The sequence below is a fragment of the Budorcas taxicolor genome, chromosome 3 (assembly GCF_023091745.1).
Source record: "Budorcas taxicolor isolate Tak-1 chromosome 3, Takin1.1, whole genome shotgun sequence".
In the NCBI taxonomy this organism is placed as follows: domain Eukaryota; kingdom Metazoa; phylum Chordata; class Mammalia; order Artiodactyla; family Bovidae; genus Budorcas; species Budorcas taxicolor.
In genome coordinates this window covers 40,104,511-40,131,803 of record NC_068912.1, presented here as the reverse complement: position 1 = coordinate 40,131,803, position 27,293 = coordinate 40,104,511, and the positions used below count along the sequence as shown (strand labels likewise).

The 27,293-nt window shown below is 35.7% G+C and overlaps 2 protein-coding genes across 2 annotated transcripts in view; both read left to right on the top strand.

The window, feature by feature from the left end:
• RNPC3 (RNA binding region (RNP1, RRM) containing 3) overlaps positions 1–15,139 on the top strand; it is an 89,770-nt gene extending 74,631 nt beyond the window's left edge. Inside the window, exon 17 of the mRNA XM_052636574.1 lies at positions 15,112–15,139. The gene's annotated coding sequence lies outside the window, so the exon portion shown is untranslated. The remainder of the gene's footprint in view (positions 1–15,111) is intronic.
• Positions 1,037–26,258, top strand: LOC128045550 (alpha-amylase 1B-like). The gene is made up of 11 exons (XM_052638039.1): positions 1,037–1,125; positions 15,041–15,254; positions 15,589–15,735; positions 16,800–16,997; positions 17,387–17,617; positions 18,448–18,581; positions 21,386–21,508; positions 21,602–21,701; positions 24,407–24,525; positions 24,632–24,757; positions 26,069–26,258. Exons 3-11 carry the CDS (start codon positions 15,709–15,711, stop codon positions 26,256–26,258), a joined length of 1,248 nt encoding a protein of 415 aa, XP_052493999.1. The 5' UTR covers positions 1,037–1,125; positions 15,041–15,254; positions 15,589–15,708.
• Positions 26,259–27,293: the final 1,035 nt, after the last annotated feature.

The following is a 27,293-nucleotide window of genomic DNA, read 5'->3' as shown; positions in this document are numbered from 1 at the left end:
AAAACTAACAGAAGTATTAATTTTATTTAGAATGAAAGAAAAAATAGGAAATTTTGGAATAACTCTTACTATTTCTATAATCTTCTGAACATATTAATATTAACTAAACAGAAATTTCCATATTTTAAGATATTGTCACATATAATTTTCTGTTTGATTTTTGAGAACCACCCAGTGAGGGAGATTAAAAAGACTGAATTGTGATAAAAACTCACTGCAGTGTTATTAATAGATCACTTGGTTTTGAATTTCAGTGTCAACATTTACTAAAATATGTTCATGGACAAACAACATTATTCTATTTCTTAGTGTCTCAGGTTCCTTCTTTAAAGACAGTATAATCATAATTCTATCCTGAATTTATATATCTGTCAGGAGTCAAAGTGATAATACATGAAAAAGGCACATAGTAACACTTGATGCACATCAGTAGTTGTAATTTTTTGAAATTTTACCATATCTATCAACAGTACTAGTATTCTCATTTTTCAGATGAAGACCTAAATGCAATCTACAGATTTTAATATTTTCTCTTTCACATAGTAAATGCCAAAGCTTGAATTCAAAATTAGATTTCCAGTTTAGAGATTTTGTTTACAGTCTACTTACAATTAACTAATTGGACACAATTATACTCTAATCTGTGTCTTTAAGGTTATTTTAACCAAAAGTACCCACCCCCATAGACTGATATAAATGAATCAGGGAAAAAAAGACTGATTGAGATTGGGAGAGGATATTGAGAATGAGAAAGAAAAACAAATACAAAGTAAGCAACTGAAAAGGTGTGATGTCATTAGAAGAGGAGGTAGGGGAGAAAACTGAGCTGGGGGAGGAAAGTCAGCAGTTTGCTCAGGAAGCAGGAGGGAGAGTGGCCAAATCTGGTGTCATGTGGAGCTCAGAGTATACTTTTTGTACAAATTAGATTTGGAGAGTTTGAGCAGGATTGTAAGAGCACCTCTTGAAAAGAAGAGTATTTATAGGAAATCTATAAAATCCTGAATTCAGGGTTTTTTTTCCTAAGTGAAAAGAAAACTAAACCAGAACTGTGTGATTTTGTTGTTTTATAATTGGAAAGACTGAACTGTGGATTTGGGAGACCACTGACTTAGGGAAGTTGACATGGTAAGTTATTAAAATGGTTTTGAGGTTATATAGTTCGCTCTTCCGTTTTTTTCTCAAAATGAGTGATTTTTGTCATATGCTTTGATATGTTCAGAGTTCACAATCTATTTTAAACTTGTTGACAACTCAAGTTTCAGTATCCAGCAGCACAAAATGTACTCTGTGTTGAAATGCATCTGGGCTGTGGCTCAAAATGTTTTTCTCATTTCATAAGTATGGTATGTAAACTTGATTGTCTTCACCTTCATTTCTCTAATCTTTACATGTGACTTATCCTGAGAATAAACCTTGTAGATAAGTCTAAGTAAGCAGAACTTTTTTTCTTCTTAACATTAGATATGTTTTATTGAAACTTCAAATATAAATGCTCCCTAAAGAATATTGCTTTGTTAAAATATTATCAAACATCCTATTTAATGTTTTTTAGGAATTCCTAAGACATCTAATTTGGTAATTATAGTAACCATTAGAGTTTTAAAATAAAAATAAATTTCCACATTTTAGAACAATCCAGAAAATATGAGGTGTGGGCAACAGAGCACTGATACTAGTATTACTGTGAATAGCTTCTCTGAGTAGAACCACTTTAGAAAGACTATAATAGCAAGTGGACTATAATAACTAGAAGTAGATATAAAAACTATTTCAAGTTCTTATTTTTCTGTTTTATTATTAATGCCAAAGATGTCAAGAACTTGCAGTATTTACCTTTCAAGATATAAATATCTGTTTTAATGTCTGTGCTCTGAAGTTTATAACTGTTTAGATTAACTTAGATGAAAATTAAGATTACATGAGAAAACATATGACAATGGCTGATCCTTGGTAAAAGTTATTATATGTTTTCATATCTCCACCTATGCTCTGATACTAATAAAATCCCCCAAATTGTGTCTGCAGGTTATCCTTTATTCTAATAATATTTTTATATGCTTTGTGAAAAACACTCGTTATTTAAAGGACAGTTCAGAATAACTGATGAGGCAATGATGAGAAGTTTTTACAAAACTAATATGTATTCTGCCAGAACCTCTAAAGAAGTTTTAAAAAGAGAGAGCTGGAAAGAAAGAAAAAGAAAAGAAAATGGGGAAAAATTACAAGTGAAAGACATTCCTGGTTTCTTCTTATCACCATCTGTTCCTCTGGGGGGATATGAAAATACTTTGAGGTGTAGGAAATATTTGAGAATTTGGGAAGAGTGGAATGGAAAGACAATATTTAAGATGAAAAGTGAAAGTGGGATGAGAGCATGAGTTTCTAGCAGTTGAATAGCATCAGAAGTAAAAATAACAATATAAGAATAACATTACAGCAATGAAATATTGATACATTGAGCTTTTACTGTATCCATGCACTGGTATAACAGCTTTGCATGTGTTAATCAATTTAATCATCATAACAGCTCTATGCAGTATATATTGCTTTTTTTTAGTTTATAGATAAATTTTTCTAGTTTATAAATCACACAGCTGATAAATGTCAAGGTCAGGATTTAAACTATATTTTTTGTAACTCCTAAAGTCTCATTCTTAACCATTACATTTTAATATTTGAAACCTTAAGTTAAGTGTGAAGTTCAAATGATGCTTTTCACCATCAGTGCTATGTCATCCACTCTCTATTCAGTCTTTGCTATTCTGTTTCTAATATTCATCTATATTCAATTAGTTTCTGTCCTCTTTGCAAATTTTCCTTCCTGTCTTCTTATTGAAAACATTTATTTGGTAATTAAACTCTTCTCTCTACTTTGAAGGCAACTTTATATGTTCCCTCCTAGCTGCTCCATCATATAGACTGCAAAGCTGTAACATTGGATTCAACATCTGTATTGGTATCTTGTCAACTTTCAAGAGTCCACCTCTCCAGGTCTGATAATCCCACCAGAGTGCATTGACCTATACATGCTAGTTGCTTATAATGGCATTTGTTTTGATTGGTTGGTGTCTGTGCTAACTCAGTTGTTAAACATTTTGTGCGTCATTTCGGAAACTATAATTTCTTTGTTGAAAAATGCCAGATCTCTCTTTTTTCTTCATATCTAGTGTTTTTTAATACAGTAAACTCAATATATCCCATATTCACTCTTCAGGGTCCTTAAACCAAGTCTGCCTCTAGATTACACTATGAATAATAATAATATTGCCATTGTTCTACTCACTAACTTTTAAATCATAGAGTCACTAACATTTAAGTCATAGAGTCCTCTTTGATTCTTTCTTTTCTCTATTCCCCTACATTTGATTAGCTACCATTTTTGTAGAATTATCTCCACCCAATGTATTGTTGGGCTTCCCTGGTGGCCCCGACAGTAAAGAATCTCCCTGCAATGTGGGAGACCCAGGTTTGATCCCTGGGTTAGAAGATCCCCCAGAGAAGGAAATGCCAACCCACTCCAGTATTTTGCCTGGAAAATTCTATGGTCAGAAGAGCCTAGCAGGCTATAGTCCATGAGGTCAAAGAGTCAACACGACTGGGCAACTAATACACACAAATCTATTGCCTCTCTCCCCTTTATATCAATTCATTATTACTGAACAACAATAATAACTTACTATGTCTCAGATATCTCTTTGTCGACTAAGTAGATCTTCTACAGATTTAGGTATGGAACAATAGTTCAACTGCAGTTAGCTGGTAGGTCAGCTCACATGATTGGAAAGGCTCAGGCCACTTAAATCTCTCCACATGGTCTTCTATCCCAGTTATCACACCACAATAGTCTCAGATTTTCAAGAGATGTGCAGATGACAATCAAACTTCTGACTGTGTCTGTATCTGGTTTGCTGATATCCCTCTGGACAAAACAAGTTATAAACCAACTCCATAATCTATGTAGGAAGAGATTCCACAAAAATATGGATATTGCCAAATGTCATTCATTGGGTGGCACTTATTGGTACATAGTCTCCAATTTTTATTTTTACTGCTAAAATCCTAGTTCAGGTTTTTCATCACTAGTCTGTTTTACTACTGCATAAGTTTCTATCTTTGCCTGCCAGTTCTCTTTGCCTGCCAATCCATCTGCTATACTCCAGAAACTCTAATCATGTTACTTTCCATTTTAAAAACAAGCAAAACCTTCTGTAGCTTCTCATAATTTTCAGAAAAGTCTGCTTACTTCTCCCTGACTTTGCAAGACCCTCAATATAATTTTACTAAGTCCTATTGCTCCAACACTTCTAATTCAGTGTTCTATAAAACTATATTAATTTCTTGCTATTCTCCTTGCCAATTCCTACAGTTGATACACATTTTTTTTTTCTTATTTAAAAACCATTTCACTTTTTCTCTTTTCGTTAAAATAAAACTGATTCTTCAGGGCAGTTTTCAGTCAGTTCAGTTCAGTCGCTCAGTTGTGTCTGACTCTTTGTGATACCATGGACTGCAGCACACCAGGCCTCCCCTCCCACCAGCTCCTGGAGCTTGCTCAAACTCATGTCCATTAAGTGGGTTTTGTCATCCAACCATCTCATCCTCTGTCATCCCCTTCTCTACTGCCTTCAATCTTGCCTAGCATCAGGGTCTTTTCCAAAGAGTCAGTTTTTTGCATCAAGTGGCCAAGTATTGGAGTTTCAGCTTCAGTATCAGTCCTTCCAATGAATATTCACAACTGACTTCTTTCAGGATCGAGTGGTTTGATCTCCTTGCAACCCAAGGGACTTCAAGAGCCTTCTACAACAACACAGTTCAAAAGCATCAATTCTTAGGGCAAACCACTTCAGCATTCTTGTGTTAAGAATTCCATGAACAGTATGATAAGGCAAGGCAATTTTACATTCCTCTATTCCTGTCAGTCACAAAGCATTTTCCTATAAATAGAATCCCAGAACACTTTACTCACATGTCTCTTAAAATAATGATTATATCTTTCACTTTATTATTGTTATTTGTATTTGTGCATGGACTTGTCTTTTCTCAGGCTTAATATGATAAAGGTGCTACAACAGTGCTGTCCAATAGAAATATAATAAAAACCACATATGTAATGTAAAAATTTTAGTAGCCATATTAAAAGAGGTAAAAAGAAACTAGGGGATTTAATGTTAATGATAAATTTTGTCTAGCCTAATTGGGCTTCTCTGGTGGCTCAGAGGGTAAAGAATTCTGTAATGGGGGGACCTGGGTATGATCCCTGGGTTGGGAAGATCCTCTGGAGGAGGGCATGGCAACCCACTCCAATATTCTTGCCTGGAGAATCCTCATGGACAGAGGAGCCTGGCGGGCTATAGTCCATGAGGTCATGAAGAGTCAGGCACAACTGAGTGACTAAGCACAGCACAGTACAAGGTATCACAAAGTATCTCAACATACAAATTAACTTTTTACATTCTTTTTCATACTAACTCTTCAAAATCTGAAGTATATTTTCCATATATAACATGTTTCTGTCTCAGTTCAGTTCCATCACTCAGTCGTGTCCAATTCTTTGTTACCCCATTGACTGCAGCACACCAGGCCTCCCTATCCAACACCAACTCCTGGAGTTTACTCAAACTCATGTCCATTGAGTCAGTGATGGCATCCAACCCTCTCATCCTCTGTTGTCCCCTTCTCCTCTTGCCTTCAATCTTTCCCAGCATCAGGGTCTTCTCAAATGAGTCAGCTCCTTGCATCAGGTGGTCAAAATGTTGGAGTTTCAGCTTTGGCATCAGTCCTTCCAATGAACATTCAGGGCTGATTACCTTTAGGATGGACTGGTTGGATCTCCTTGCAGTTCAAGGAACTCTCAAGGGTCTTCTCCAACACCATAGATCAAAAGCATCAATTCTTCAGTGCTCAGCTCTTTTTGTAGTCTAACTCTCACATCCATACATGACTACTGGAAAAACAATAGCTTTGACTAAATGGAGCTTTGTTGGCAAAGTAATGTCTCTGCTTATTAATATGCTGTTTAGGTTGATCATAACATTCATTCCAAGAAGTAACTGCCCTTTAATTTCATGGCTTCAGTCACCATATGCAGTGTTTTGGGTAAAGTTGAGTTCAGTCGCTGTCGTGTCTGACTCTTTGTGACCCCATGAATCACAGTGTGCCGGGCCTCCCTGTTCATCACCATCTCCCACAGTTCACTCAGACTCATGTCCATCGAGTCCGTGATGCCGTCCAGCCAACTCATCCTCAATCGTCCCCTTCTCCTCCTGCCTCCATCACTCCCAGCATCAGAGTTTTTTCCAAATAGTCAACTCTTCTCATGAGGTGGCCAGAGTACTGAAGTTTCAGCTTTAGCATCATTCCTTCCAAAGATATCCCAGGGCTGATCTCCTTCAGAATGGACTGGTTGCAGTCCAAGGGACTCTCAAGAGTCTTCTCCAGCACCACAGTTCAAAAGCATCAATTCTTCAGCACTCAGCCTTCTTCACAGTCCAACTCTCACATCCATACATGACCACAGGAAAAACCATAGCCTTGACTAGCCAGACCTTAGTCGGCAAAGTAATGTCTCTGTTTTTGAATGTGCTTTCTAGGTTGGTCATAGCTTTTCTTCCAAGGAGTAAGCATCTTTTAATTTCATGGCTGCAGTCACCATCTGCAGTGATTCTGGAGCCCCAAAAGATAAAGTCTGATATTGTTGCCACTGTTTCCCCATCTATTTCCCATGAAGTGATGGGACCAGATGCCATGATCTTCGTTTGTGAATGTTGAGCTTTAGGCCAACTGTTTTACTCTCCTCTTTCACTTTTGTCAGGAGGCTTTTTAGTTCCTCTTCACTTTCTGCCATAAGGGTGGTGTCGTCTTCATATCTGAGGTTATTGATATTTCTCCAGGATATCTTGATTCCAGCTTGTGTTTCTTCCAACCCAGCATTTCTCATGATGTACTCTGCATATAAGTTAAGTAAGCAGGGTGACAATATACAGCCTTGACACACTCCTTTTCCTATTTGGAACCAGTCTGTTGTCCCATGTCCAGTTCTAACTGTTGCTTCGTGACCTGCATACAGATTTCTCAAGGGGCAGGTCAGGTGGTCTGGTATTCCAATCTCTTTCAGAATTTTCCACAGTTGATTGTGATCCACACAGTCAAAGGCTTTGACATAGTCAATAAAGCAGAAATAGATGTTTTTCTGGAATTTTCTTGCTTTTTCCATGATCCAGCGGATGTTGGCAATTTGATCTCTGGTTCTTCTGCCTTTTCTAAAACCAGCTTGAACATCAGGGAGTTCATGGTTCACGTATTGCTGAAGTCTGGCTTGGAGAATTTTGAGCAATACTTTACTAGCATGTGAGATGAGTGCAATTGTGCAGTAGTTTGAGCATTCTTTGGCATTGCCTTTCTTTGGAATTGGAATGAAAACTGACCTTTCCCAGTCCTGTGGCCACTGCTGAGTTTTCCAAATTTGCTGACATATTGAGTGCAGCACTTTCACAACATCATCTTTCAGGATTTGAAACAGCTCAACTGGAATTCCATCACCTCCACTAGCTTTGTTCATAGTGATGCTTTCTAAGGCCCACTTGACTTCACATTCCAAGATGTCTGGCTATAGATTAGTGATCACATCATCATAATTATCTAGGTCGTGAAGATCTTTTTTGTACAGTTCTTCCGTGTATTCTTGCACCTCTTCTTAATATCTTCTGCTTCTGTTAGGTCCAGACCATTTCTGTCCTTTATCGAGCCCATCTTTATAGGAAATGTTCCCTTGGTATCTCTAATTTTCTTGAAGAGATCTCTAGTCTTTCCCATTCTGTTGTTTTCCTCTATTTCTTTGCATTGATTGCTAAAAAAGGCTTTCTTATCTCTTCTTGCTATTCTCTGGAACTCTGCGTTCAGATGCTTATATCTTTCCTTTTCTCCTTTGCTTTTCACCTCTCTTCTTTTCACAACTATTTGTAAGGCCTCCCCAGATAGCCATTTTGCTTTTTTGCATTTCTTTTCCATGGGGATGGTCTTGATCCCTGTCTCCTGTACAATTTCACGAACCTCATCCCATAGTTCATCAGGCACTCTATCTGTCAGATCTAGACCCTAAAGTCTATTTCTCACTTCCACTGTATAATCATAAGGGATTTGATTTAGGTCATACCTGAATGGTCTAGCAGTTTTCCCTACTTTCTTCAATTTGAGTCTGAATTTGTCAATAAGAAGTTCATGATCTGAGCCTCAGTCTGCTCCTGGTCTTGTTTTTGTTGACTGTATAGAGCTTCTCCATCTTTGGCTGCACAGAATATAATCAATCTGATTTCAGTGTTGACCATCTGGTGATGTCCATGTGTAGAGTCTTCTCTTGTGTTGTTGGAAGAGGCTGTTTGCTATGACCAGTGCATTTTCTTGGCAAACTCTGTTAGTCTTTGCCCTGCTTCATTCCGCATTCCAAGGCCAAATTTGCCTGTTACTCCAGGTGTTTCTTGACTTCCTACTTCTGCATTCCAGTCCCCTGTAATGAAAAGGACATCTTTTTTGGGTGTTAGTTCTAAAAGATCTTGTAGGTCTTCATAAAACTGTTCAACTTCAGTTTCTTCAGTGTTACTGATTGGGGCATAGACTTGGATAACTATGACACCGGGTTGGAAGAAACACAAGCTGGAATCAAGATTGCTGGGAAAAATATCAATAACCTCAGATATGCAGATGACACCACCCTTATGGCAGAAAGTGAAGAGGAACTAAAAAGCCTCTTGATGAAAGTGAAAGAGGAGAGTGAAAAAGTTGGCTTAAAGCTCAACATTCAGAAAACGAAGATCATGGCATCTGGTTCCATCACTTCATGGGAAATAGATGGGGAAACAGTGGAAACAGTGTCAGACTTTATTTTGGGGGGGCTCCAAAATCACTGCAGATGGTGACTGCAACCATGAAATTAAAAGACGCTTACTCCTTGGAAGAAAAGTTATGACCAATCTAGATAGCATATTCAAAAGCAGAGACATTACTTTGCTGACTAAGGTCTGGCTTAGTCAAGGCTATGGTTTTTCCTGTGGTCATGTATGGATGTGAGAGTTGAACTGTGAAGAAGGCTGAGTGCCAAAGAATTGATGCTTTTGAACTGTGGTGCTGGAGAAGACTCTTGAGAGTCCCTTGGACTGCAAGGAGATCCATCCAGTCCGTTCTCAAGGAGATTAACCCTGGGATTTCTTTGGAAGGAATGATGCTAAAGCTGAAGCTCCAGTACTTTGGCCACCTCATGCGAAGAGCTGACTCATTGGAAAAGACTCTGATGCTGGGAGGGATTTGGGGCAGGAGGAGAAGGGGACGACCGAGGATGAGATGACTGGATGGCATCACGGACTCGATGGACATGAATCTGAGTGAACTCCGGGAGATGGCGATGAACAGGGAGGCCTGACGTGCTGCGATTCATAGGGTCGCAAATAGTCGGACACGGCTGAGCGACTGAACTGAACTGTACTGAACTGAAGAGGCTCTTTAGTTCTTCTTCACTTTCTGCCATAAGGGTGGTGTCATCCGTTTACCTGAGTTTATTGATACTTCTATGAGCAATCTTGATTTCAGCTTGTGCTTCTTCCAGCCCAGCATTTCTCATGATGTACTCTGCATATAAGTGAAATGAACAGGGTGACAATATACAGCCTTGACCTACTCCTTTTCCTATTTGGAACCAGTCTGTTGTTCCATGTCCAATTCTAACCTGATCTGCCTACAGATTTCTCAAGAGGCAGGTCAAGTGGTCTGGTATTCCCATCTCTTTCAGAATTTTCCACAGTTTGTTTTGATTCACACAGTCAAAGGCTTTGCCATAGTCAGTAAATCAGAAATAATTTTTTTCTGGAACTATCTTGCTTTCTCGTTGATCCAGCAGATGTTGTCAGTTTGATCTCCGGTTCCTCTGCCTTTTCTAAATCCAGCTTGAACATCTGGAAGTTCACGGTTCATGTATTGCTGAAACCAGGCTTAGAGAAATTTGAGCATTATTTTGCTAGCGTGTGAGATGAGTGCAATTGTGTGGTAGTTTGAGCATTCTTTGGCATTGTCTTTCTTAGGGATTGGAATGAAACTGACGTTTTCCAGTCCTGTGACCACTGCTGAGTTTTCCAAATTTGCTGGCATATTGAGTGCAGCACTTTCACAGCATCATCTTTTAGCAGTTGAAATAGCTCAACTGGAATTCCATCACCTCCACTAGCTTTGTTTGCACTTTGTTTGACGCTTTCTAAGGCCCACTTCATATTCCAGGATGTCTGGCTCTAGGTGAGTGATTACACCATCGTGATTATCTGGGTTGTTAACATCTTTTTTGTACAGTTTCTTCTGTATATTCTTGCCGCCTCTTCTTATATCTTCTGCTTCTGTTAGGTCCATACCATTTCTGTCCTTTATTGAGGCCATCTTCGCATGAAATGTTGCCTTGGTATCTCTTATATTCTTGAAAATATCTCTGGTCTTCCCCTTTCTATTGTTTTCCTCTATTCCTTTGCATTGATTGCTGAGAAAGCTTTCTTATCTCTCTGCATTGATTGCTGAAGAAGGCCTTCTTATCTCTCCTTGCTATTCTTTTGAACTCTGCATTCAAATGGGTATATCTTTCCTTTTCTCCTTTGCTTTTCACTTCTCTTTTCACAGCTATTTGTAAGGCCTCATCAGACATCCACTGTGCTTTTTTGCATTTCTTTTTCTTGGGGATAGTCTTGATCCCTGTCTCCTGTACAATGTCATGAACCTTTGTCCACAGTTCATCAGGCACACTCTGTCTATCAGGTCTAGTCCCTTAAATCTATTTCTCACTTCCACTGTATAATCATAAAGGATTTGATTTAGGTCATACCTGAGTGGTCTAGTGGTTTCCCCTGCTTTCTTCAATTTAAGTCTGAATTTGGCAATAAGGAATTCATGATCTGAGCCACAGTCAGCTCCTGGTCTTGTTTTTGTTGACTGTATAGAGCTTCTCCATCTTTGGCTGCAAAGAATATAATCAATCTGATATCTGTGTTGACCATTTGGTGCTGTCCTTGTGTAGAGTCTTGTTTTGTGTTGTTGGAAGAGGGTGTTTGCTATGACCAGTGCGTTCTCTTGGCAAAACTCTATTAGCCTTTGCCCAGCTTCATTCTGTACTCCAAGGCCAAATTTGCCTGTTACTCCAGGTGTTTTTGACTTCCTACTTTTGCTTTCCAGTCCCCTATAATGAAAAGGACATCTTTTTTTGGGTGTTAATTCTAGAAGGTGTTGTAGGTCCTCATAGAACCTTTCAAATTCAGCTTCTTCATCATTACTGGTCGGGGCATAGACTTGGATTACCGTTATATTGAATGGTTTGCCTTGGAAATGAACAGAGATCATTCTGTCATTTTTGAGATGGCATCAAGTACTGCATTTTGGACTCTTTTGTTGGCTATGAGGGCTGCTCCATTTCTTCTAAGGGATTCTTGTCCACAGTAGTAGATATAATGGTTATCTGAGTTGAATTTACCCATTCCACTCCATTTTAGTTTGCCGATTCCTAAAATGTTGACATTCACTCTTACCATTTCCTGATTGATCACTTCCAATTTGCCTTCATTCATGGACCTCACATTCCAGGTTCCTATGCAATATTGCTCTTTATAGCATGGGACTTTACTTCCATCACCACTCACATCAACAACTGGGTGTTGTTTTTGCTTTGGCTCTGTCTCTTCATTCTTTCTGGAGTTATATCTCCACTGATCTCCAGTAGCATATTGGGCACCTACCTACCTGGGGATTTCATCTTTCAGTGTCCTATCTTTTTGCACTTTCATACTGTTCACGGGGTTCTCAAGGCAAGAATATTGAAGTGGTTTGCCATTCTCTTCTCCAGTGGACCACATTTTGTCAGAACTCTCCACCATGACCTCTCTGTCTTGGGTGGCCCTACGCAGCATGGCTGTGTAGTTTCACAGCATGGCTCATAGTTTCATTGAGTTAGACAAGGCTGTGCTCCTTGTGACTAGATTGATTAGTTTTCTGTGATTTTGATTTTCAGTCTGTCTGCCCTCTGATGGAGAAGGTTAAGAGGCTTATGAAAGCTTCCTGATGGGATAGACTGACTGACAGGGATCATATTTCAAGGGTTTAATAGTGAACTGTTCCTTGTGGCTACCATATTGGACATTACAACTCAAAAATTCTATGAGAAACTTTGTTGTAGTACATAAAATGTTGACCTGTGCTAGGATGATTATCAAATTTCAACTTTGTAACTTATTATGTGAGCCTGAACAATTTATTCAGTCTCTCTAAGCCTTAGTTCCTTTATGTGTGCAAAATTTCTGCAATGATTAGAGTAGACTATATTATACAATTTCTGACATAATGTTCATTTGTTTAAAAAAAAAATCAGTGTGGACACAACCAAAGCTACACCAATGTCTTACACAGTACCTGAATTTTAGAGTCTGTATGTTGCAACCATTTATCAATCACATAAGCCATTATGCTAGTTGTTTTGCAAGGACCATTAACAATGAAGTCTACCCTTAAGAAAATTTGTTCCAGAATGATGGCCATATAAATACTTACTTTTTACAGAATTAATCAAATATCACTTATTAATATCATATAAGTTAAAAAACTATCATAGAGGATAGTCCTACCTTACTATCAAGAAAAACTTAATAAAGATGCTTTATGCATCTGAAAGGAAGAATAATTACTAGTTATTCAAGGGTGATAGAAGGGAACTTGAAAATTCTTGAAAGTCATGAAGGAATAAAGTTGCTTGTAAAATATAAAGGATTTTTAGTTTTGCAATGGATGGGTGTTAGGGACTGTGTTTGTGCTTCACTCCACAACAAAATTCAGATGTTGATACGCTACCTCTCAGTGGTATGATATTAGGCAGTGACACCTTTGGGAAGCAATTTTGTTAAGGTAAAGTCATGAGAGTAAAGCTCCCCTGATAGAATTAGTGTCCTTGTAAGAAGCAAAAAAGTGTAAAATTCTCAATGGTCTACACCATGTAAGGATACAAGAAGAAAATGTCCATCTGTGATCATGGGAGGGAGCTTTCACCGACACTGGATTTCTGATATTTTGATCTTGGGTTTCCCAGACTCCACGAATGTGAGAAATAAATGTTTACTTATAAGCCATCCAGTCTATGGTATTCTTGTTACAGCAGCTTGAACTAAATACTTTTTTTTTTTAATTTGAACATAGAGATTATTTACAAAGTGGGTTGAAGAAAGGACTGAAGCAAAACATTAGGATTCATAGAGTGCTCTTGGTATTTCCTCCACAAAGCTAGTACTTCATTTTTCCTCATCTTAGTAAATGGTGTCACCAAATACCCACTTCTTTAGTTTTTCTCTTTCCCTTATTCTTGAGCTCTAATATATCTATAAACCTATTGCCTTTTTACCTGTGAAATGTGTTCTGTTATTGCCCCAGTCCAAAACATTTATTTCTTTCCTAGACCACTGAAAAAGCCTACTGATCTGTTTGCCTCTATTATTGTCTTCCTATAAGCTACTTTCTTCACAGCAGAGCACGAATTATTTGTAAAAGTTAATCAGAATCTTTTAGGTCCCTTTTTTTGACCATCAGTGGCCTTCTCTTTCATTATATTCCATAGGGCCCTACATGATCTGGCCTGTTTCTCTTGACCTCATCTTGTTTTCCTCTCCACTTTGCCATCTGCCTTAGTTGTACTGACTTTTATTTATTTTATTTTATCTTTTTAGTGTCATTTGAGTATTCTTAGCTTTTTCCTACTTTGGGCTTTTACTATTGCACTTTCTTCTAACTAGATTACTCTTTTTCTGATCTTAAAATAACTGCTTTCTTCTAATCTTTCAAATTCTACTTGAAAATCACTTGGTCAAATGTACTTTCCCTGACTATTTAGTCTAAAATACACTGATGGTGAAGTCATTTTCTATTTTATTACACTCTTATGTAATACTAGTTCTTATTGCCATCTTAGATTGTTTTACTATTATTATTATCTACTCATGTATTTTATTTCTTTTCCCTTATAATGTAAGTTGCTCGTGAACAGTATCTTATCTGTCTTGTTCATCACTGTATCCTGAATATTATCCATGTTCTTAGCAAAAAAACAGATACTCTGTTAATGCTTGTTGAATGATTAACTTTTTTCCACCTGTACTATATTCTCTCTAGTAGAATTTCATGTATATTAAGATGGGAAATGGATTTAAATTTATTAACAGTGTTTTATCAGGTATAAGAGATACTTGGTTATAAGAAATAAGAGGGGGGAAAAAAGCCATACTCTACTGTCACAGCCAATGCATTAAGCACAGGATTTGATGAAGAGGGGAGGGAGGAAGGTCTGTTTCCTCAATTCATGGTCATTCATCTTCCAAGTAGTTTCTTAAATCTTGGTGCAGAAAATTAAATGATTAAAAATTTTGGTTGGGGGTAAAACCAGAATGGAATTGAATAGTCTGTTTTTGTTTTGTTGAAACTGAAATGTTACAAATATTTGCAATATTTTGACTGTGAATTCAGTTGACTCCAGTTGTTTTTTCCTTCTATTAATGAAGAACTTCAAAAATAAGGTCTAATCCTAGCTAAGTAATGCATGATTATGAACTTTATATATATTTTAATATTCTCTCAATAAGGAAAACATTGTTATAAAAGGTCATTTAGATCACGACTCTGCAAACTTCAGGCCATGGACCAGTACTGGACCCATTAGGAATTGGGTCTCATAGCAGGAGTTGTGTGCAGTTTATGAGCCAACAAGTCTTCATCTGCCACTCCCCATTGCTCCCAACACTCGAATTACCACCTGTACCATCCCCCACCCCTGGGTAGCCATGGAAAAAATTATCTTCCATGAAACAAGACCCTGGTACCAAAAATGTTGGTGACCGCTGATTTAGGTGGTATTCCTAGGAGATTTTATGGATGTTCTTCATCTGTTTAATGTTATTATTAATAGTTCTCTTCAGATTATGAATAAAGAGTTTGTGGTCCAAGTGTTTATTCATGTTAACATTTGCTTTGTAAAATATGCTTCTTACAGGAATATAGATAGTTGCTGGAAAGAACACTGACAACCTCAATCCAAAATGAAGTTCTTTCTGTTGCTTTCAGCGATTGGGTTCTGCTGGGCTCAGTATGCCCCACACACCAAAACTGGACGGACATCTATTGTCCATCTGTTTGAGTGGCGCTGGGTTGATATTGCTCTTGAATGTGAGTGATACTTAGCCCCCAAAGGATTTGGAGGGGTTCAGGTGAGTATTGTTCATTGTATAAGTTGCAGACTTTGCTGTGCTGAGAGTAAGTGGTAGTATCCTCTGTGTCTGAAAGCTGGGACAAAATTTTACTTCACAATTAAAGTACTCTAAGTAAAACAGTTTTGTGAGGGAAAAAAAATATGAAATTGTTGGTGACTTTGTTTAATTTCTAAGATAATTTTTTTCACCAGGATATTCAATAGTTGCAAAGAAATGTATCTTCAAATACAAAGATTCAGAAGTAATTTTAGACTATTGATTAGTTTCTAAAATATTCAATGATATAAAGTAAGCCATAATTTGATACTTATTAAGCTTCTTTTGTTTGTAGATCTCCCCACCCAATGAAAATGTTGTGATTACTGACCCTTCAAGACCTTGGTGGGAAAGATACCAACCAGTTAGCTACAAGTTATGTACAAGATCAGGAGATGAAAGTGAATTCAAAGACATGGTGACTAGATGTAACAATGTTGGTGTAAGTGAATTAAAGTTTTCTTTAAACATATTATATAGAAAAATAATTTATCTCTCTTGCCTCTTGTTCCTTTTAAGCAGAATAATTTTCATATATTTTGAAATTTTACTTCATACTTTAGCTATAAATACATTTTATATTTTTTTAATTTTATATTTAAAAAATATAAAATTTAGTTGTTACCTAATATTCAGCTTTTTAATTATTTGTATATATGCCATTTGTCCACTAGAGAAGATGAAGGAAAAGTTTAAGGCCACAAGCTTAAAGCAAAATAGCAACTTTTAACCCTTTTTCCTGTACACATTCCTGGGAAATAGTTTTCCAGTTTTGAATAGGAAATTCTACTTATAATATTTACTGATAGGTTCATGTGACTTGTTTCTCCACCCATAATCCCAGGTCTTCCTTCCCACAGGTTTTATGATGATATGTAATTATTTTCTCTTTGATAAGGAGGATAATGAAAGGCAATACCTAATTTTATTTCTTCTGATCCTAAATAGATAGTAGAGGCTGGCTTCTTTTTTTTAGGATGACCCATGTAATTTCAAAAATCAATAATCTCTCCTGCCTCAATTGATTCTGATCTCCTGCCAATAATAGTGTCTTTGCATTTTTTTTCATAGTTTTGATAGTTTGGAGTTCATTTAATTTATCATACTCAGAGCTTACTCAGTCATGTCTGACCCATTGCAAGCCTATGGACTATACCCCACCAGTCTCCTTGGTCCACGGAATTTTCCAGGCAAGAATACTGGAGTGGGTTACCATTTCCTTCTGCAGGGGATCTTCTCTGACCCAGGGATCGATCTCATGTCTGCTGCATCTCCTGCATTTCAGGCAGGTTCTTTACTTCTTGAGCCATTTGACCAAGTGGCTGGAATGCATGTAGGGTTTCAGTTCACAATGCTTTCTTTTTTACTTGACTGTTGCTCTTCTGAGATGGTAAGTTATAAAATAACAAATATTTTGGAGTGTCATCAACGTGCTATAAACTCTAAATAATAATATAAATTTCTACCTCTCTGTAAGCCAAACTGAAATAGAAATTTTTCTTTCAGGTCCGCATTTATGTGGATGCTGTAATTAATCATATGACTGGAAGTGGTGTGAGTGCAGGAACGAGCAGTACTTGTGGAAGTTACTTCAACCCTGGAACTAGGGATTTCCCAGCAGTCCCATACTCTGGATGGGATTTTAATGATGGAAAATGTAAAACTGGAAATGGAGAATTTAAGAGCTATAATGTTGCTTATCAGGTACTTAACAAAAATTAGCTATCTATGCTTTTTATTATCCATATGTAGCTTACTGATCTCCATTTTAAATGTTAGTTTAGATTGTTTATAAAACAAGATTCCAAGTCTGTGAAAAATAATAATTTCAAATCAATATTTAAAACATTTCCTCAAATCTAATTTTTCACAATGAAAAAGGTCATCCACTGTATTTTCTACATTCTCCACTTTTATAATGAAAAATGTTTCAAAGGTATGTCTATACTAGGATCTCAGTAACCTAAGAGACCAGTGCAAAGAAGGCACTACAGAAATATCTATTAATATTAATGAATAAATGAAAATAATTAAAGGGATTCTTAGGTGGAGGTGATGTTCCAAGGATCAATCACAAAGTTTTACCTCTGTAGGTCAGAGATTGTCGTCTGCTTGGTCTTCTTGATCTTGCATTGGAGAAAGATTATGTGTGCTCCACAATTGCTGAATATCTAAACCGACTCATTGACATTGGTGTAGCAGGGTTCCGAATTGATGCTTCTAAGCACATGTGGCCTGGAGACATAAAGGCAGTTTTGGATAAACTGCATAATCTAAACACAAGCTGGTTCCCTGAAGGAAGTAGACCTTTCATTTACCAAGAGGTATGTCAATACATGTGTATGCTAGGTCACTTCAGTCATATCTGACTCTTTGCAAATCTATGGATCATGTCCATATAAAATAATACCATTTATTTATTCATCAGAATATAATTCATCATCAGTATTCATCAATAATTTATCAGAAAATAAATGGCAGATTTCATTAAAAACACAGTTTCTGTAGATTAATGGATGAATCATTTATATAGAAGAGTGTTCCTTAACCTCCTTTTATTCAGAGACTGTATGTTTATCATAAGAGTTTTTTTATGCAAGTTCTGAGAATTTATATAGGTTGCAAAAATCTCTATGTCATATAATGTCCCCAGAGTTCATTATAGAAGACAGATAATAATATAGTAATGGTCTTAAGACAGGTTATCTACTTTAAATCTTGGCTAGAGCACTGTTTAGATGTATAGTAAATTGATCAACCTGAGAAATAATTTTTTTAAAATTTATCAAAAAGAATAATGATAATGGTTATATCTTTATATACTTTGGAGAATTAAAAAGGTAATATTAATCAAACACTGAGAAATATTGTCAGCCAGACATTAAGTGCTATGTAAATATGAGCTACTTTTATCATTTATGAATAAGACTAATTTGGACAGCATTCTCACAGGACAACAGGTTACTTTGTCATGCTCCTTTTAATATTGTAGTATATATTTTAGCAAAGAAAAATAAGAATTTTGATATAAGGAAAACTATTGGGGGCATTTCATATAAATAGTATAAAGCTATTTTCTATATAATTTTCACTTATTAGTTAAAATTCTTGAAATTCTTTCTTAAAATGATATTTTTTTCTTCATTTCTATGAGGTAATTGATCTGGGTGGTGAGACAATTACAAGCAGTGAGTACTTTGGAAATGGCCGTGTGACAGAATTTAAGTATGGTGTAAAACTAGGCACAGTTCTACGCAAGTGGAGTGGAGAGAAGATGGCTGACTTAAAGTAAATGAAATATGATTTATCCTTTGAATTATTTCACAGATTTATTTGTGATATTACCCCAGCATGAATTTTCTTCCTAATGCATTTTATTTATACAACTTACAAGGATTCATTTACTAATAAAAAGTGTTACACTTCCCTAACTGCTAAGAGATCATCATTATTATTTAGAATGTCAATCACAAGGAGGTGCTTTTTGAGATCCAAAGCATAATCTAGAGATTTTAATCTGTAATTTCGATCTAGAGATTTCAGTATGACTCTACTACACTTGACTAATGTTTGCATATAATTTTAAAGCCCAGGTTATTGTTAAAATGATTCTATAATTTATGAATGGCTTCCTACAATGAAACCGTGCTATAGAATTACATATGTTAATCAACAAATTGATTTCAAATATTGACATTATAATAATATAATATTGAAGGCTTACTTAAACCCAGTTTCTCATTCTGTATAGTATGATAGTGGATGTTGGTCCTTCTGAAGCCCATCTAAATTATAATATACTGAAAATTCTAAAATCCTTTTTATAACAAAAAATCTTATATGTGCAACATGAATGTAATTTAAGTAATTCCTACATGTATACATGCATGGAATATATTCCTAGATAAAATTGAGGTGGCCAAAAAGTTCTTTCAGTTTTTAAATATCAATAAAAGGCACATTTTCATTTTTACCAAGAATTTTATTGAACAACATATTCATCATTTAGTTCCACTATCTTCTGCCATTTTCCAGGCAACTTCATAATTCTATCTATTATACAGTATCCACTTTTCATTCTTTGTTGCAGTTTTGTTTTTAAAATGAAATGTTTTCTTTATGTTTAATGAGAGAATTGCATGCAGAAATATAGTCAAGAAGTTTTTTTTCCCCACTTAACTATGTGGAACCCAAATATCAAGGCAATTAACCTAACCACACTGGTGCAAATGATTTTCAATTCTTGATTTGGGTATCTTGAATGTGTTGGCTATACATGTGTGGTATCACATTGATTGTTCTCAAAAGTGTCTCACTTTAATTACTATCAACTTTAACTGGTCTACTAGACCACAGAACATTATCTAGTGTAGAATCTCAAACATGAAACTTTGTAAAACTTCACAAAAGTTTGCACTTTTGACACATTCAGTCAGTAACAATACCTTCTCCATACCCTGCTCAAATCGTTTTTTGCATTTCAGATCAGTTCAGTCGCTCAGTCTTGTCCGACTTTTTGTGACCCCATGAATCGCAGCACGCCAGGCCTCCCTGTCCATCCCCAACTCCCGGAGTTCACTCAGACTCACGTCCATCGAGTCAGTGATGCCATCCAGCCATATCATCCTCTGTCATCCCCTTCTCCTCCTGCCCCCAGTCCCTCCCAGCATCAGAGTCTTTTCCAATGAGTCAGCTCTTCGCATGAGGTGGTCAAAGTACTGGAGTTTCAGCTTCAGCATCATTCCCTCCAAAGAAATCCCAGGGCTGATTTCCTTCAGAATGGACTGGTTGGATCTCCTTGCAGTCCAAGGGACTCTCAAGAGTCTTCTCCAGCACCACAGTTCAAAAGCATCAATTCTTTGCGCTCAGCTTTCTTCACAGTCCAACTCTCACATCCATACATGACCACTGGGAAAACCATAGTCTTGATTAGATGGACCTTTGTTGGCAAAGTAATGTTTCTGCTTTTGAATATACTATCTAGGTTGCTCATAACTTTTCTTCCAAGGAGTAAGAGTCTTTTAATTTCATGGCTGCAGTCACCATCTGCAGTGATTTTGGAGCCCCCCAAAATAATGTCTGACACTGTTTCCACTGTTTCCCCATCTATTTGCCATGAAGTGATGGGACCAGATGCCATGATCTTCAATTTCTGAATTTTGAGCTTTAAGCCAACTTTTTCACTCTTCACTTTCACTTTCATCAAGAGGCTTTTTAGCTCCTCTTCACTTTCTGCCATAAGGGTGGTGTCATCTGCATATCTGAGGTTATTGATATTTCTCCTGGCAATCTTGATTCCAGCTTGTGCTTCTTCCAGCCCAGCATTTCTCATGATGTGCTCCGCATATAAGTTAAATAAGCAGGGTGACAATATATTTCAGTTGCATTTAAATGTTTCTTGAAATAGTGGGCTTCCCTGATAGCTCAGTTGATAAAGAATCCACCTGCAATGCAGGAGACCTCAGTTTGATTTCTGGATTGGGAAGATCTGCTGGAGAAGGGATAAGCTACCCACTCCAGTATTCTTGGGCTTCCCTTGTGACTCAGCTGGTAAAAAATCTACCTGCAATGCAGGAGACCTGGGTTCGATTCCTGTGTTGGGAAGATCCCCTGGAGAAGGGAATGGCTACCCACTCCAGTATTCTGGCCTAGAGAATTCCCTGGACTGTATAGTCCATGGGGTCTCTAAGAGTTGGATATGACTCTAATGAAGCATGGTATGCCAAAAATGCTGCTTTTTCTCTTCCATCATTAATATTAAAATGGCTAACAAAAATTCACCAATTTTGATAATTTTTTTTTAAAAATGCATACTGCTATGACAGCTGTCACAACACAATCTAACTAAGTTGTTTCAATTGGAAGATAATTAAGCACTACTAGAGCCATCTAATGGCAAAAACCAAATGCAACTTTTGGCCAACCCAACATATCTATATATATTATATTTTTTAAAGCCCTGAGGATAATCATTTAATTAGAGAGAGCATTTCATTACAGTGTGCTATAGTGAAAGGAATACATATTTAGGTTACTCTAAAGTCATTGTAAAAGAATACATATATGTGTTTTTAAGATTTTTTTTTCAATAGGAGCTGGGGAGAAGGCTGGGGTTTCATGCCTTCTGACAGGGCACTTGTCTTTGTTGATAACCATGACAATCAGCGAGGGCATGGAGCTGCGGGAGCATCTATTCTTACATTCTGGGATGCTAGGTAAGAAACAAAGTTCTCCATTTTTAAACCTACATTTTAATGATGTTAAAAATATTATTTTCTTCTATAATGTTATAATTTTATGCCTTTTAGACTATACAAAATGGGAGTTGGATTTATGCTCGCTCATCCCTATGGATTTACACGAGTAATGTCAAGCTACCATTGGCCAAGATATTTTGAGAATGGAAAAGTGAGTTTTGGTGCTGTCCAAAATATCTTTTTCTCAAAAAAAAAAAAAAAAGAGAGTTAATTTTGGTTTAATTTCTCATGATGCTATTACATTCACTAGTTTATCAAATATTTATTAAGTGTAAATCTGATGCAGTGCTCTTTTAACAATCCAGTGGATATTTAAAAATGAAAAATGAATGATCTCTGTTGACAGAGTATATAGGCTGTTTCAAATTATAACAAATATACACTCTCAGCCAACACCCCTATAAAAAAAATACCACTTAAAAATAAGGATACAGTGAGTAAAATGTATTTTAAGGTATTTGGAAATTTAGTGAAAAGTTTTCTTTTCAAACTGGAGATTTCAAATGTAGCATCATACAGCAACTTCATACCTCTAGGGGAAAATTCTCTTCAGATAGATATTTCTCTAATTTTTAGTAGGTTCTTTTCAAGTTGAAAAGTCCACTACTACTTTTAACAGCATCTCTTTCTATTCTTAGATAGCCTTAATATTTAGGTCTTCCTTTATATTGACCCAGCTTATAATTTCCACTATAGTCTTTTTTTATTTCTGATGTCAGGAGTCATGGCATATGTTCATTTCCCCTTTTCCATAACATTTGCAAGGCTTTTCCAAGATTTCTGCATGCTAACAACTCTTAGTTTTGTCTATCATTCATCATGCCATATGATTTAATACAGATATTGATAACCTTCCTTGACATAATCTGTCTTTTCCTATGATTATCTTTGAAAGTACCAGTCAGAAATTTGGTCAGTTTAGTAAAGGATACTGTTATATTCTGATTAATATATTTATTGAAAAAAGGAGAATGAAATAAAATAATATGTATTTAGCAATTATCATCTGTAAAGCATTTTTACTTATCTTATTAAATTTTTATAGAAACTAAGTCATATCTTCATTTTATAGAAGAGGAAAATGAGGCACAGAAGTTATGTGTATTAACTAAGTTTTCCTTGTTAGTAGTAACAGAACCTGTTACTTATTCTAACTAATAGAACCTAAGACTAAGTCTTTTAGTCTTGCTAACAATAAAGTCCTTGCCGTTTCAATGACATTATACTCCCAATAGTGATATTGAAAAGTCATTGTAATTCCTTGGAAAGATAATGAGAGGGTTAAAAAAAAAATCATTTCCTTGTTTGAAATACAGCACTAGAGAATGAGAAGTTAGGGATAAGAGAAATTCAGTAAAAATACTGACCAAGTTGGATAGTAAATGAAGACACTACAAAGACACAAATAGGACAGATTGGGTTTGGTGTACTAAATGAGTGGCTCAGATGGTAAAAATAAGGACACATGTAATGTTAAAAATGTAAGCTTTTATCAATAAATGGTGCTGGGAAAACTGGATAACTACTTGTAAAAGAATGAAATTAGACCACTTCCTAACACCATACAAAAATAAACTCAAAATGGATTAAAGACCTAAATGTAAGGCCAGAAACTGTAAAACTCTTGGAGGAAAACATAGGCAGAACACTCTGACATAAATCACAGCGAGATCCTCTTTGACCCACCTCCTAGAGTAATGGAAATAAAAATTTTAAAATGGCTCCTAATCAAACTTAAAAGCTTTTCAACAGCAAAGGAAACTATTAACAAGATGAAAAGACAGCCCTCAGAATGGGAGAAAATAATAGCAAATGAAGCAACTGACAGAGGATTAATGCTAAAATACACAAGCAGCTCATGAAGCTCAATATCAGAAGAACAAATAACTCAATAAAAAAAGGTGGGGGGAACAGAAGACCTAAACAGACATTTCTCTAGAGAACACATACAGATGGCCAGTAAACACATGAAAATATGCTCAACATCACGCATTATTAAAGAAATGCAAATCAAAACTACAAGAAGATATCACCTCACATCAGTCAGAATGGCCATCACCAAAAGATCTATAATTGAATGCAGGAGAGGATGTGGAGAAAAGGGAACCTGCTTTCACTGTTGGTAGCAATGTAAATTGATACAGTAACTATGAGAATAGTATAGAGATTTCTTTAAAAATTAGGAATAAAATTATCATATGACCCAGCAATCCCACTACTGGGCATATACCCTGAGAAAACCATATGTACCCCAATGTTCATAGCAGCCCTATTTACAATAGCCAGGAGATGGGAGCAACCTAGATGTCCAGTAACAGATGAATAGATAAAGTTGTGGTACATATACCCCAATAGAATATTGCTCAGACATAAAAAGGAATGAATCTGAGTGAGTTAAACTGAGATGGATGAACCTAAAGCCTGTTATATACAGTGAAGTAAGTCAGAGAAAAATAGATATATTAATGCATATATGTGGAATCTAGAAAAATGATATGTTTGAACCTATTTGCAGGGTAGGAAGAGACTTAGACATAGAGAAGAGACTTGTGGACACAGAAGGGGAAGGAGGCAGGAAAAATTGAGAGTAACATTGAAACATACATCACCATATGTAAAATAGATAGCTAGTGGGAATTTGCTGTATTACTCAGGGAGCTCAACCTACTGCTCTGTGACAATGTCGAAGGGTGGTATTGGAGGGTAGGGCATTCAGGAGGAGGAGGCATGTGTATACTTGTGGCTGATTCACATTTTTATGCAGCAGAAGCCAACACAACATTGTAAAGCAGTTTTCCTCCAATTAAAAAAAATTTGAGATTTTAAAATTGATTTTTTTTTTTTTTGCTAATTGAGGATGTTAATGATTGGATTGGGCCACCAAATAATAATGGAGTAATTAAAGAAGTTACTATTAATCCAGATACTACTTGTGGCAATGGCTGGGTCTGTGAACATCGATGGCGTCAAATAAGGTAGGAATATTTATTTAGACATATCCTCTAATAATAAACTTTCTTAACATTGTGTTTTAAACTATTGAAGCATTCATCATTATTTCACATGCTTTTTTGTTTTTAGGAACATGGTTATATTCCGTAATGTGGTTAATGGACAGCCTTTTACAAACTGGTGGGATAATGGTAGTAACCAAGTAGCTTTTGGAAGAGGAAACAAAGGATTCATTGTTTTCAACAATGATGACTGGTAAGTAAATATCAGTTAAAAATGATATTTTGTGCTAATATTCTTGGTTTATTCTTTTCCTGCTCATTTACTTTTTTCATCTCTGAAAAATTCTTTAGATGGCAGATTAAGAAAACATAATGATCAGAAAAGGCCAGAAGAAAATGATGATGATGACTCTTATTCTTTTGACCTCTGTTTATAAGTACTTTCTTTTCTAAGTGGAGTTATTTTTTGTGCACTCTTGCATATCTTTGGTAGATATGATGCACATATATATGCCCCTCATATAAAATACACAGCATAGTTAATAAAAACTTTGTGAAATTTCTAGAAGAATGTCTTATAGGAATTTTAAATCAATAATGGAAAAATGTTCCCTCTAGTCTGAAATATCTTTTTCTATAATTTTTTTTCACCTACTCTACTATCTGGTTTTTTGGTCTTCTTTTTCACTTTCCTGTCTCTTTGTGACAAATACTTTTTAAGCATATATATAATGAATACATATAATACATATAAAGGTCATTTAATCACCTCAGGAGATTTTTGGGTTTTAGTTCTGAGACATCTCATACTGATTTTCATTTATGATACTTATAATTCTCTACCTCCAGCATACTGTTTCCCTTATATATAGAACTATAGCTCAGAAGACCTCTTTGCAAGCAGTTGCAATGTCTTAATCCAAGGCCAACTTCCACTCTTCTTAGCCCACTCTAGGCCAACATATATTTCACTGACAAAAAAATAAATAAAGTATATACATATCTTCCCCAAGAATTCATTGCTAGTCCTTTGATGTCCGTCTTTTGTAGATGGGAGAAATAAGTTTATGAGACATCTTTATGTTTTGAAACTGTATACTTCTTCATAGAAATGTGAGATTATTTTTATCTGCAACCTCAATTTATTTTAACTTCTTGAAAAAATTTTTGAAGAAATAATCAAATTTAAATTCTTGGAAGTAATAAGTATCTTCTTAAGTTCAGACAAAGGCAAATTAAAAATATTTGTGTTTACCAAAGGTAGTAATTTTCTCTAAGGGACACAAGTCACTCAAATCTTCATTGATACTCTTCAACCTTATTTTTTTTTTCTATAAAATTTATTATTGACTAGGAAACTCTGAAGTCCTCTATAAGAATTTTGTTGGCTCTGATAAAACTAGTTATATCCACTGAAGAAATAAACACTTTGTGTTTGAATTGTATTTTAATTGAGATCTTGACAGCTTAGAGTTCTATAGCACACAGTTAAACTATTTTAGAGTCTCTAATCTTGTAGTTACTTGTGGAGAATTCAAGTTAAATCTTAAATTTCATTTTACAGGGCATTATCTGCAACTTTGCAAACTGGTCTTCCTGCTGGTACATATTGTGATGTTATTTCTGGAGATAAAATTGGTGACAATTGTACAGGAATTGAAATCAATGTTTCTTGTGATGGTAATGCTTATTTTTCAATTAGTGACTCTGCTGAGGATCCATTTATTGCAATTCATACCGAATCTAAATTATAAAATTTAAATTAAATATATATGTATATATACACACACACAGAAATAAAGTTTCTTTTATTATATATGTAATATATAACTTTTCATGATTCATTAATTTTGGTAAAAGCTATAATAAATAATCAACTTGAACAACTCAGAAAAGCATAAAAAATGATAATTATAAGTACAATCAACATTTTTTTTCATTTTAGAAGATTCTCATTATTTGTCAAACGAATTTCTAAGAACTCAGAAAGGCATGTTGAAAAATATGTTTGTTCCCATTAACACCATTTGCCCAGCTATGTATCTTTAATCCACATCTGTATTTCTTACATAAAATGCTTCTAACAGCAGCACAGCATAGCTGACTTAATGATGATTCCCATACAGTCATACAGGTATAACACTTGGGTATTTTTCACAATATAAAGACCCCTTTAATGGTTAAGAAAATAAAAAATAAAATAAACAATTTATGTGGTCTATAATTCTCAATTCTCTTGAGCTCATAGATATCTTCTCCTACTTTATATTCTTTCTTCTTTTTCTTTCCCTTTCATGTTAATAGCTTTAACATTGATGATGTTGTATGGCTTTTGTTCCATCTCTTAATCCCTAATATGGATGTATGTTTAGATAGGGCTTTCATGGCACCCTATACTCAGATTTTCTTCCTGATCTTTCAGCTATTTATTCTCCTTCACTTTGATTGTGAATTTGGAATTTGTTAAGTCTCTCATCTAGGTATTCTTATAACTCTCAGTTGTTTTATTTTCATAATTGAATAAGAAAATAGAAGCCATATCTTGGAAACCTTTTTTCACCCATAAATCTTGTATCTATACTTGTCCCTATCATTTTCTTCTTTCATCCTATCATAATGAGCATAGAGCACTTCATTTTACAAAAGTCCATTTTCAACTTTTTGAGGACTTTATTTCTTAGATTATCCCTTTTCTTATGACTTAACAATCTTTCTTTTTTTCTAACAGATCAGTCCCCTCTCTCAGCTAAATAAAATCCATGACTCTCAATTTTTCTCTTCCTTGTCAA